At 41.0% G+C, this 13,567-nt stretch overlaps 1 protein-coding gene across 4 annotated transcripts; it reads left to right on the forward strand.

The window, feature by feature from the left end:
* The first annotated feature begins 2,972 nt into the window (after positions 1 to 2,972).
* LOC117846626 (ubiquitin C-terminal hydrolase 15) lies at positions 2,973 to 12,697 on the forward strand. 4 transcript variants are annotated; one of them, XM_034727875.2, is made up of 14 exons: positions 2,975 to 3,277; positions 4,310 to 4,711; positions 6,638 to 7,025; positions 7,116 to 7,506; positions 7,593 to 7,747; positions 7,836 to 7,924; positions 8,811 to 8,896; positions 8,987 to 9,149; positions 9,445 to 9,568; positions 9,823 to 9,980; positions 10,078 to 10,162; positions 10,789 to 11,001; positions 11,554 to 11,615; positions 11,719 to 12,697. In XM_034727875.2, the coding sequence occupies exons 2-14, from the start codon at positions 4,389 to 4,391 to the stop codon at positions 12,410 to 12,412; spliced, it is 2,931 nt and encodes a 976-aa protein (XP_034583766.1). In that variant the 5' UTR covers positions 2,975 to 3,277; positions 4,310 to 4,388; the 3' UTR covers positions 12,413 to 12,697. The 4 variants fall into 4 exon arrangements, with proteins under 4 accessions (XP_034583752.1, XP_034583766.1, XP_034583761.1 ...); XM_034727861.2 differs by having other exon boundaries at positions 2,973 to 3,277; positions 8,811 to 9,149; XM_034727870.2 differs by lacking the exon at positions 2,975 to 3,277 and adding an exon at positions 3,330 to 3,819 and having other exon boundaries at positions 8,811 to 9,149.
* Positions 12,698 to 13,567: the final 870 nt, after the last annotated feature.

Genomic DNA, 13,567 nt, shown 5'->3' on the forward strand with positions numbered 1-13,567 from the left:
CGCCCCTTTCTGTCTCGCATCTTTCCCGGATGGAGCAACGGCCACAGCAGTGAGGACAAGGAGAAGGCAGGCCCCCCGGCAGGAGTAGGCACGCCCTACCTGTCGTCGATCGTATTCTCATCCAGGAAGCAACAAGGATGAGATGGAACGAAAGCGCTGCCGGCCAGAGCGTGTTCGAATGCGTAGAGTGTACCGGGGATGTCAGGATCGTCGCCGGTGGCTAGTGATTACTACCAGTAACTCGTCATACCATCAAAGGCCATGTAGCGATGTAGAACTCGCTTGTGATCGATCGTTTTTGCGTGCAAGTAGAAGTCGTGCCAAATTGGGGTAGCATGTACTCCTTCCATCCCAAACTGTAGATCGTTTTAGTATCGTTAGATTCACCGTTTTAAACTATATATTTAAATATAATGTATATCTAAATGAATAGTAAAATGTATGAATTTAGAAATGCTAAAACGACCTACAATTTGAGATGGATGGAGCATGTGAAAAGAAGCATACGCATTTTTTTTCTATAAAGTAATCCTTACGTCTAAAACAGAGCTACTCCCTCCACTCAAATATACGTGACGTCTCAAACATCAAGATCGAACTACAGTTAGTAGTATTTTGTTGTCTAAAAACGTCATGTAAAGGTGACCAGAGGTAGTATATGTTTAAGTCAGCTCTGAATTGGCTGTTAACACATCCGAAACGTTCCAAAAAGACATAGAAAAAGGTAATCATGTGCAGTAGCTGTTTTGTTGTGACCACGTTGCCCTTGACGCAAAAGCTCAGCAAATCCCCGGCTGGTGGCTTCCGCGGAAGGCCATTGGGCGAGGCCACCATGTGGGGAGGAGAATTGAGAAGTGTCTTTTCGCGTAAACAGCACGGGTCAACGGCACAGGTCTGCCCCACTCTTATCATTTGCCGCTTAATTTGGTTGCCTAATCAGGAGCGCATAATGCAGGGAATCTTTTTCCAGGTTATGCCCCGCCATGTTGACCCCATCCACGTCATCCGTGGACCAGAAAGAGTTTAATACGGTTGATTCCGTCCCAACGAGTCCGCAGGACAATCCAGCGCCAGGAGAGAATTGCTACGGGCACACACGCTGCGCCCCCTCTTGCCCATGCATGAGCATGCCTTGCCTTTCGATTTTTTTTAATAAAAAAAGAACACTCTAAACTGAAACACAATACAGAAGCATGCACGCACGCTCACATACATACACGCACGCTCACCCCTTCGAGAGCATATCCACAACATGAGGCTCGTTATCAACACTCACAAGTACGCACGCACACTCGCTCATCCGAGCAATTTGTAAAGAGTATCATAGATTCATTCCTGGAATAAATTAAAAAAATATAAGCACCAGTGGAACAAACTCATTGTGCAACGTAACAAAACAAGGTTCCTACGATCTGCACTGTGAACAACCTTGAATGCATGTGGAAGATGGGATGGAAATTCAACGGTCATGGCTGGACCATCCCTCTCTCACCTACACGAGCATTTAATAGCCCCTTGCAAGGTTGCTGCCTGGTGTGCCCCTGCAGTGTCACTGGCGATTTTTCCTTGAAAAAGCGGGCAGGGCTTCGTAGGCGAGCGCCTGCACGGTGAGCAGGGGGAAACATCATGGGGATGGGCGCAGTACAAAAATCGGCCCATGGCTGCACCGGTGGCGCCTAGTACTCCCTTGTTTGCATCTTTTTGTTCTTTTGAGGAAGCAAGACATGTGGTACGCTACGCCCCCCAGCCCCGGTACAGAATCATCACCACTAGGTCCAGGTACGGCACCATTAATTTTCCTTCAGGGAAGCCGCTCTTCGATCAATGCCAGATGGGTGTGTAGCAAATCCATTTTTCTTTGCCTCCTTTTTTTTGTTATTACTGCATATAGCTTTTAAGGAAATCATCGTGCACTTTTTGGCACCCATTGTTCAACTGATCTTTTAGTTTAGGAATAGGTCATCTGCTGCCACTCTTGACATTCGCATGGATTCCTACCGGTTTGTGGCTTGCTTTATGTAACATCCTTTTAAGGATTGGACAATAGGAACACGACACTCCACCTGATTTTGTACGCTATGCCAAAAAAGAGTGCTAGCTCTACGTATATTCAAAGCGAGTGCTAGCTTGGCCCAAATAATCTATGGAAAAGGGTGAGAATACCAAAATTTCCATTCTTTTTCCGTCAAATGTTTGAATTCAAAGCGAGGTCATTAACTTAATGTTCAAAGCCTGGTCCTCTTTTTCTCCCGTAGACAAGATGAAAAGTCACAAAGAATTAACAACCAGGAAATTACGCCATAAATAATGCTCTCTCTAGTCGCAAAGAACTGACGTTGACATTGACACGACCAGAAAAAGCAAAACTTTAACTAATATTAATTTTGTTAAAATATATCTATAAAATATAGTAAAAGCATACTTTTACAAAACTTCATTTTAAGACGAAATTGGCACCTGTCGTGTACGTTTTCAATAAGACACTAAATTTACATACTTTTGTAATCAAAATGTGATTGACCAGCTGGATACAATCTCAAACACATCATATCTGTGACCATAGGAAATATACACAAACAAAACCCACACTGTAGAGGAAGAAAAAAAAAGAGACCGAGGAGACAATAAAAAAGTTCAACCACACGTTATCTTTGAAATATCAGACAAACAGATTTTAGCTGCCTTGCTAGTTGGACTAGCCATGCTTATCTTCGCCCTAATTCTTTCTATTTGAGGCAATCCAATCCAACCTAGCTCACCTCTTTTCGAGGGGAATGGAATGGTAGATGTGCTCAGACATGCCCTTTGACCCCTTGCACAACAGCTCCAGATGAATAGAATAAACTAAAATAAAATTGAAGACCCCATTATTTCCACCGTCGACCGCCGCATCGGACGGCCATGAAAAATCGCACGTCCCCTGGTGATCTGCCGTTTTTTTTTCCCCTTTGGAAGCCAAGCAGGTGCGCTGAGCGTAGCAAATTCACCACGCCCCCCATCGAGAGCAGAGCAGCAGCAGCCGGCAGCACAGAGCACAGTAGCCAAGCGACTGAGAGCATCCGAGCCCCCAGTGCTAGCATCACCACTCCCGATTCCCAACCCCCCACTCCTCGGCTTCCGCCTCCGGCCTCCCTCACCCGGCCGCCTCCACCGTCGGAGGGGCGCCGCTCCGTCTCCCGGCCTCGATCTCCCCCGGAACCGTCGGCTGTGGCCCTGCCCCTCCTGCTCCTGCTTTTACCCGGCAGGAGATCCGCCCGGAGTGGCATTCCTGCTCTCGGTAAACCCTAGACGCGGTTGCTCTCGGTCCCCCCTTGTTTTTGCTGCGAAAAATCGAATTTTTAGGCCGGGGACGAGGCCACTCCTTGCGCGCGGCCGATGCTGGGAATCGATGGAATCCGTCCGTTTTTTTTCTGCGGATGCTCGTGTCGGTGGGGTCGAGTGGGGAATTTTTAGTGGGCGCTGTTGGCATGTGGTTCCGTGCTGGGGATCTGGGAGCTTCTAGGGTTCTCATTTGAGATTTTAGGGATGGGCAATCTGTCAGAAATTCCTCATTTTGAGCTTTTGCTCTTGTGAGTGTGCTGCTGTGCGCATGCTAGTATGCTAGGTGTTTGTTCCTCTGTTGATTCTTAAGGTGTAGGTTCACAGGTGTTTGTGTTGATCTCATGCTCTGGTGCTGCCGCGGGAGAGATTACATCTGAACACTAGGGCAACTTTTTGGAATCTGGATGTAGTTTGCTGGATAAGAACCCGGACACATTTTAGGAGCTGTTTCGGTTAGTTGGCCCAACCACATTGCACATGCTCTGGATGCTGTTTCAGGTATGCAATTGCTTGATTCATAGGAGGACATTGGGGTATTACAGTGGTGATGCAGACCATTCAGTGAGTTTGGTTCGTTTTTCTGGGCATTGTATTTTTAGGTAATTAACCAATTAGTGTGTGCTGTACCTGCATGGAGTTTATAGTTTTGATTTTTTTCTTGGGGGTCTAGATTAGGATCTCAATGTAAGGAGTCAAGGGCCTATTTAGACCTAGCTTCAGCCTGTGGGCTTGCGAGCTGAAGCCATGGTCGAACAGGTGCGAGCTTCTTGAGATCATCATATATGGTTCAGCCAATTTTAGACTAGAAGCCTCCAAATGATCTGAATCCAGCAAGAGCAAGCCCCAGTCAGTTTCTTTATTCAAGAAGCTATTTTACTGAGCCTGACCTAACCTTTGGAGGCTCAAGATTTTTCTTGTATTTCGTCCATTTTTATAACAGCAGAAAATGTAGGCTTACTTTGCCCCCCTTGTATGCTCTTTGCTGTAGGTCAATAATTATTCTGGAATGTTTTTCCGAGCTGAAGTAGAGAACTTCTGGCGCTGGATATCAGTATTCTGTTAGGGACATGCTCCAACCAAGGGAAGCTGATGTGCCTGTGCTCTTTCTTGTCTTCATTGTGCTTCCTGTGGTAGCTTATTTTCTTCTTGGAAGATGGCATGAAGCTGCAAGTAAGAAGGCAAGGGTAAGTGTGCTTGCGCAGCGAGCCGCAGAAGAAGCCTTTAGAGTGGAAACAATGGCGTGCCCGGACGTTATGCCTCCAGGGCCTTCTTTGAGAACTATGCCCTATTTCAGACCTGCACCTTCATTAAGACAAGAATTCCATGAATGCGCAACTTGCCATGCCCCTGCAAAGACTCGGTGCTCCAGATGCAAGTCTGTTAGATACTGGTGAGTTTCTTTCCTTTTGTACTTCCTTAAGAAAGCACTTCAGCTAGGTCTTTGAATCTTATTTATCATGTACTGTTTGTTGATTATAATCAATTTGTCCACTGAAAGACACGGTGCCTGATCAGGCTTCTTTGAATTCAAAGATCTGGTTCACTTCTTATCCTTTTCCATTTTATCTAACCTGTTCCACATAGCAATATAAACCATTCTACTAAAATGATGGGAGTACAATCCTGATGCGCGTAATAGCAAGTATTTGAATTATATGAGACGGAATAGAAAATTTGAACCACTTTCACTCTTATATTTGTCGACAGTTCTTTTGTCATGATCCGTCTTTGCTATTTACAGGAAACTCCTCAAACTCTGTAGCTCTCTTATTTGTCATTTTGTTTTGATTTTTTTTTTTGCTCTGAGATATGAGCATATGACATTTGTCATTTTGTTTTGATTTTTTTTTGCTCCGAGGTATGAGCATATGACATAACGGGATTGAAGAACATCACATATTATGATAGATGGCAAACTAATTTCATATAAACAAGCAACATTTTATAATGCTTGGGTGCATCAGTTAAAGCCATTTGAGGCCAACCCCAAATGGGTTATCTCAGGCTCCGTATCTAGCTGATATGAAACTGTCCTTCTGTTTTAAGGTGCAAGCTGTATTGAACTGAGCTCGGTCAGATTGTGAAGATGCACTGAATATCCCTTAACCGGTCGTAGCTTGGCTTGAAGCTAAACCCCTAATTGTAGGCTGCTTTTGGTGGTATTGGCATCAACGGCAGCAAGCATTTCACCATATCCGGGGTGTCCCCATCTAACTCTCCACGACAAACAGGAAATTCTGATTTATGTAATGAAGGAGACATTTTCCCCCATTCATTAAACATTCATGTTATAAGTTGTTAAACATGTCGATAACTTAAAGGTCTAAGCTTATGATTCTGACCCGCTTTTTGATCAAAATATGAGAACTCTTGATTTTCATTAGCGTGGCATAGGTTCTTAATTAAGGTCCAAGCAGTTTTAGATGCTAGCTTTGTTGATAAATAATGAAAAAAGAATCCATTAATTCTTTGTTCTCTACTATGCTACACCTTAATAATGACCTTTTTGGATTAAAATTTATTTTTTTATCCTTAGTTATTTATCCATCCAAATTGTTTGTACCTTGCTGTGTAAAAGGGCCATGCTTATTATGCCATAATTTGTACAACCCAGTTGAGTTGCCATAGGGTGACCATGTACTTTGGATTTGAGCAACTAGTCAATAAACTGGTCTACAAATAACCACACATTGCAGCACACTATTTGCTATTTTGTTTGAGATGACATTGGTGACAGGACTTATAATCCTCTTCTTATTTTCACCTAGTTCATCTGATAGTACATAGGTTGCCTGATTTAATGGCCTACTTCCTTATTGAAGTATCATGCAGAACATCATGTTGTTTGGATAACCATGGCTGAGTTGAAGTTTAAGTGACCGACCCGTTTCTGTGGAGCTCAGGTTGATATTTAGCAGTAGGGCCTAGGAAATACTTTTGTCGTTTACTACTTTAGCCTTCCTCAGCATAGCATTAATCCTTCATGGCTGTAATTTGTATTAGACTACTAAGTAGGCTTGATCCTACTGATTGATTATATTGAATTCACCTGAATGGCTAAGTGGTCAAGTTGTTAAATGTGCTTACTACCTCATCATCACAGTAGATCTAGCATACGATTAGAAGTACCTGTGCAAATATAGGCTCCTTTGACATAATATGATGATGTTCTTTGTGATTGATTGATTTGATTTTTTATGCACCGTGCATTCTTTTTCTTACCATGTTAACCATCTTCATTATGTCATAAACTGTATACATTATCTTGCCCCGATTGCCAAGGACACCTTGTAATGCTGTTTTGAATGTTCCGCAGCTCTGGTAAGTGTCAAATAATACACTGGAGGCAAGGACATAAGGAATCATGCCAAAAATGGATTGGTAGTGGGTCTAGCAGCTTTGGTGGATCTGGCACTGAGGCTTCTGAACAGATGCCCTACTTGACTAACTTAAATTCACCTCTTCCGGGCGGTGACATTCACTTGCGCGACATGAATTTTGATACTTTATCAGAGCCATCCTTTCCCACAACTGATGGCTTCAATCTTGATACTGATCCATTTCTGGCAGACAAAAGCAACATGAATAAATCAAATCAAGGTCTTCATATGAGTGAGAATGGTGCTGTTGGTATGTCTTATGAAAAGAACAATCACAATGCTGATGATGAAACCCGCTCTTCCGAGATTTTATCAGGAAACAAGGTATTTTAGAAAAACTCTTACAATTCACTTGCCATTCTTCTGCCTACGCGTTTGTCTTAGATAATTCAATCATTTTCTTTATGGCTGCAGGTGTCAAACAACTATTTTGGTTGTGCAGATGTGATGAGTGGTAATGGTGATGGAACTTATCCTGTCAAAAGTAACGCACAGCAACCTAGCAGTAGTGCTCCTGAAATAAGGAAACGGACAAAAGCAAGCATCACAATTTATGAGCCTGACATGGGTGTCTATTTAACTTCTGATATGGTCAGTTCTTGTGAGGGGCCATATGCTTCTGCTAGTGAGCCACTGCAAAGGAGTTTATCATCTGGAAGAACTATTGGGAAAGCAAATGTGGTGAATAAGAGGCTTCCATGCCCATCGGGTAAGGTGGCTTCATTACAGAAGTCACAGGAGAGGGTGTCTACATCATATCAAAATGATGGCCACGAGAAGAACCCTTGCAACAAAAATGACCAAAGTTAGTAAAGAGAGTTCTTTGATAAAATGAGCTAGTTTTATCTCACAGTGCTCTCATTTATCTCATATAGTTACCGCATTGTCCAGGATCTGCGCAAGCAACTGAACCAGCAAGCAGCAACCTACAAGGATGCAATGGAATCTCAAAGTTTGGAGCATCCAAGGTTGAAGTTTTAAAGAAACCCTCAAAATTTCTCAAAACCAGCCTTGTAGGATTGATCAATGATAATAAGCGGAATAAGGTTCGGAATAATCTATAATCAATCTTTCCTGTTACTTCTTTCCGGTTTGTTTACGAAATGAATGTTTTCTTTATATATGTCATTTCAGGTATTGTTTCCATATGAAGATCTTGTCAAGTTTTTTCAGTATGAAGCACGGGGTATTTCTCCTAGAGGTCTTTTCAATTGTGGAAACAGGTAATGAACATTTTGTTTATGGGGATAGGTCACAGTTCCCTAATTATTTATATTGTGTACTTTTGTCAAGATGAAAAACATTGTTTTCGTAAAGTGTAAATACATCTAGAGGTATGAGTGCAGGTCAGTAAATATGAAAAATTCGAGGACCTTTTAAATGATTCTGGTGCCTTTTGGTACTTCCAAAATAATACCTTTTGGTGGTGGCTGCAAAATAGGACCTTCTGGCGTTGCAAAATAAGAAAATTCCAAATGAGTTTGTGGTGGCTGCAGAAGGAATAGGGGAACTTAAAAGTAGAGTGGCCGAAGGGTCCTTCTAGTCGCCTGGGAACAAGAGTTTACTTCGCAGTGGCTATATTAGATTTGTGGAATGATTATCACTCATTAGTCTACATATGGGATAATAAGGGCCTAGCATAGGTGCACCTGATATATATAACAGGAATACATTCTTTTAATATTTATATCTGCATGAATATATGAATCCTAGTATATATTTAGTTACCAAAAGGTATGGCAGTCAATTAATCGGAGGATAACATCGACCGCACAATTGGCAAAGAAGAGCAGAGCCTAAGAATGTTAACATATGAAATGAAAAATATGGCACAGTTTCTTGATAAAATGGATTTGCAAATTTGAACATAAAATGCTTCAAGCTGAACCAAAATCCTTATATGTTTGATATACGACTGATTAATATCTAGCAATCTTACTGCAACTAGAGGAACATCAGAAGTATTGATTTGAGTTACTGTCTTAATTTATCCAAGTAAATTTGTAATAAATGTTTTGTCCTTTCTTCCCCTTTTTGCAACTTGTCATTATTTTATATTTACTTGTTTAATCAGCCGCTTATCTTGATTATCCTTCCTTCATTTTGCAGCTGCTATGCTAATGCTGTTCTTCAGTGTCTGATGTGCACAAAGCCACTGATGATCTACCTGCTCCTGAGATTGCATTCAAAAGACTGTAATACTAAAATCTCAAATAGCTATTTCCCCCTCAACTGCTTTGTACATGTTTTTTTCTTCTCTGACTTCAGTTACTATCTTCTTTTAGGTTGCTCAAAAAATTGGTGTCTTATGTGTGAACTTGAGCAATATGCTTCAACTTTACGTGAAAGTGGTGGACCCTTATCTCCAAGTAGAATTCTTTCCAATCTTAGGAATATTGGATGTCGCTTGGGTGGTGGAACTCAGGAAGATGCTCATGAGTTTTTAAGGTATGGTAACTGTTACATGCTTGTTTTTTATCCTGCCACCTTTTGATCTATTGCTAATGTTTTACTTACCGCAGTCAAAAAATTTCTACGCTTTCCTCTTACTGTAGTATGTTAGAAGAAAAAATGTTTTAATAGAAGTTCAAAATTTGACAAAACTATGCTTTCCTCTTGAACAATATGTTAGTAGTTTAAACTAGTTTTGTATTTATGCTTCTTTAATGAAATGATGCGCAGCTCTCTTGCGTATTCGAGAAAAAAAAACGTTGACCATATGCTTTAATTTGAACACCACCAGGCATCTTGTGATGTCTATGCAAGCAGCGTGCTTGGATGGGCTGGGTGGTGAGAAGCATGTTGAACCAAGTTTGCAGGAAACAACACTGATACAACAGATGTTTGGTGGCCGTCTTAAATCCAAGGTAACTTGAAAAATCTCAGATTTCTGGTTGAGTTTGCATTTTTTTTACATTTAGATGGTAGTTTCTTTAGTCATGTACCGCACTCGTAACTATGCATTTTCGTAGTAAATACGTTTTCCTCCATTTGTAATGAAAGCAAATATTCTCACTTGAGCACTTCCTCTTCAATTCACACCAACCCTCTAGTTGTTTTTTTTATCATACTCAGTCCATAGCATTATGATATACTAATTAAGTTTTGTTTATGAAACAAGGTTAAGTGCCTCAGATGCTATCATGAGTCTGAAAGATATGAGAATATAATGGACCTTACTTTGGAGATTCATGGCTGGGTGGAGTCATTGCAAGATGCTTTGACGCAATTCACAGCTCCTGAAGATTTAGATGGAGAGAATATGTATAAATGTGGAAGGTAGTGTTGCAACAGGCAACTATGATCTTGTTACCCGTCATTTCAGTTGGACCACAACAAATTAAAGTCTATTGAAATTTTGAATTTTTTAATGCAGGTGTTCTGCTTATGTCAAAGCTAGGAAGCAATTGAGTGTGCATGAGGTGCCAAACATATTAACAGTTGTTCTTAAAAGATTTAAGGTGATTGATTGCTTATTGAATTTCACGCAATACTGTTTTTTCCTGAGAAGTATTTGTACTGGTTGTAATATTCAGCTGATTTTTTTAGGCATGTATTTGCATTTTCTTTTGCAGTTCTTTTTAGATGCACATTTGTTGGTATTGGGTAATGTTCACTTGAAATGACTACTTTATAAAAGAACTTGATGACGTTATGATCTGCACCTTACTCCAAGTTGTAACTAAGCGCCTGTAAATAAATTTATTCCTACATTTATGTTTTAGAATGTTTATGGTTAAATTTTCAAAACTTTGATTGATACTACATACAAAACTGTTTGAATTCGTGCATAGAAATCATAGAATATTTGTCACAAAATCATACTTCTATATATGCCTTTTCAATTTTTTACAATTATGTACTAGTTAGGGGAAAAATGTTCAAAACTGCAAGTGTATATTTTAGATTATCAATGTCTGACACTGGTGCTGAAGCACCTTTGGGGCAGTTTTCATATAATCTCCTTGGTTGGCTTGGATCAGTTATCAGTACACATGACTCATGCTCTATGCTTGAGCTGACAATTGCCAGCTGTTTGAATGTTTCTGGACGGAAGAACTAAATGAACTTTGTTTTATTACTTCAGACAGGAAAATATGGAAAGATCAACAAATGTGTCACTTTTCCTGATATGTTGGACATGGTTCCTTTCGTGACTGGTTCTGGTGATAACCCCCCTCTTTATTTCTTGTATGCCGTGGTTGTACATGTGGATACAGAAAACGCATCATTCTCTGGGCACTACATATCATATGTCAAAGATATGCAGGGTACATGGTTGAGAATTGATGACTCAGAGGTATGTTTTTACAATAAACTCTATCCTGTGAAGTAGGCTAGAATATGTTATATATAAATTGCGAGAAGTTACTATGGAAGTATGGACTTGTGAAATTGCGTTTATAGATTATGAGTGTATTATAAGGGCACTGAACATACCGTGAGCAGTGTAAATTATAAATGCTCTGTCTCCTTGATGCAATTTTGGTGTTAATTTCTTCGGTGCACATAAATACATAATCGTTCATTATGCATTTCACTCTGTTGGCGTTGGAGTGTTTTGTGCTGATAACTGATTTCACATGTACTAGTATGGCCTTTTCCTTTGTACTCCCTCCATCCCAAATTATTATTCGTTTTGGCTTTTCTAGATACATAGATTTTGCTACGTATCTAGACATACATACATCTAGATCTATATCAAAAGTTTTGTATCTAGAAAAGCCAAAATGAATAGTAATTTGGGATGGAGGGAGTAGGTTTTTATAGGCTCATTGAAATGACGAAAAGGAAAAAAAATGAGAGTTAGAGCTTATGATGTTATGTGGTAACTTTTTTGTTCCATATGTAGGTTCAGGTTGTATCAGTGAATCAAGTTATGTCAGAAGGTGCATATATGCTTTTCTACTTGAGGTAAATATAGCCAGCCTGTGATATGTGTTGAACCTAAATTACAATTTGCAGTATCTCTCTCTGCACTATGCAGCAGTCTCATTTTTTGTAAAACATTGCTCAGGTCTTTTCCCCGACCACCAAGAATATACATTGAGAAGGGGCTCTTGCCTGTTCCAACATCTGGAAAGCGTCACACATCAAAATCCTCCAAGGGCTCTAAACATGAGCGCAAGCAGACGGAGTTACTCTTTTCTGCAAATGATCAAACATATGGTATTTATGATTTTAGACCTGATGGAGAAGGCTACATGCAAGATCAGCATGCAGAGTTGAGATCCAGAGATTTCCATCATGCGGATGATACCTTTGCAGACTCAGTCAGCACAGACTTCTCGGAAGCTACATCAAGTGAATGGTCTCTGTTTACCAGCTCTGATGAGTCCTCGTTTACCACTGAAAGCACTAGAGATTCATTCAGTGTTGTGGACTATGGAGACAATGCTGGCCTTGATCCGATTTCCTCTATATTTGGGCCATGTTATGCTCCAGAACATCCTCCTGGGAATTTCGTCTCATGTATCAGGTTCTCGCCTTCCAATCCTCAAACAAGGTACTTTTCAGAGAGCACAGACTTTGTCTCGGACTCTTCCATGCCGACCCACCCTCACGGCAATGTACATAGAGGAAGGTACCCGGATAGGGCATGCGCCTCTTCAGCCGAACCTCTTGTTTCAGCACATCAGCGGAGCGGGTATGGTCGGTATCCCCTTAGTAGAGATGGTTTTGTTCAAACATCTGGATTTTGCCAAATGTAATCGGCCAACATTTCATAGTTGTAGCTGGTGCTCGGCAGCTGCAGTTAGCACTGCCGTTAATGCTGCCTCATGTTCTTTTATTTCAGATGAGGCATATTTAATTTTAGCTGCATATCCTAGGGGTAGTTCAATTCAGTGTAGCGCAGAAATTAGATTATGTCCATATGCTTAGCATGGCAAGTGGAATTTTAGAGCACAGTGACAGGCTTTGTGCCAGCCATTGTTCAACTGAAGCCGGTCTAGCACTGCTTAAAATTGTATGGGAGAAAGTTCTGTTCGCTTTTAGTTTTGACTTTCTATCCTTACCCAAAAAATGGGGATAGCTCAGCATTTAATTTTTTTTCTTAAAAAAAAAGATTCAGATGCTTTCAAATTGCCACATTTCAAAGCCATGTATAGGACATTATATCCGAGATCACACTCTTTTCTGTTTTCATGGGGGCTTGGTTGATTGTGCTACCTGAAAGCGATATTCTTAGCCGGGCCGGGCCGGGGTCGCCTCCGCAGCTGTTTAAGTGCCTCTGAATTCTGAACTAAATTAAGACTGCCTTTAATTCTTCTGAACCAAATAAAGACTACTTTAGTTCATCTGGACAAAATAAATTACCTTGAATTCTGACAGTTGAATGGCCTGTGACATGAGTCTGGTGCCCTGGATTCCGCGGTTCCCTGATGTTGCAGTTGTGCTGCTCAGCTCAGTTGATGCTATGCAATTCTGCAGATTGATTGATTAACCTGCAGTGCCCTGGACACAGGCATGAGCTGTGCATTGCCTGTGTGGCATTCATAGAGTCTTGTGGTGATTGAATGAGGGGGATTGCTCCAAGTTTTTTCCTTCTCTGATTGAATGTATGAATTTCGAATTGGTTCGATCCCCGTTCAAACATGACGCACACTCTCAAATCAGCAGTTGCCATCGGGAAAACACCGACAAGAGTACCTGATGCCAATAGCGATGTAAAAGTCTGGTGAGATAATCCCTTTCTAGATCGTTCTCACCCTAAGTAATCTCTTGCATATCCTGATTACTATGATAACCCCCTAAGCCCGGTCTTTGGTTCATGTACGTTCCAAGTCCCAGAACCTCGGTTCATGGCTGAATAACTTGAGTTGGCTAGCTAGTGTCTGAAGATTGTTGAACGGAGATGCATTCAG

Source organism: Setaria viridis, chromosome 1 (assembly GCF_005286985.2).
Source record: "Setaria viridis chromosome 1, Setaria_viridis_v4.0, whole genome shotgun sequence".
Taxonomy (NCBI): Eukaryota; Viridiplantae; Streptophyta; class Magnoliopsida; order Poales; family Poaceae; genus Setaria; species Setaria viridis.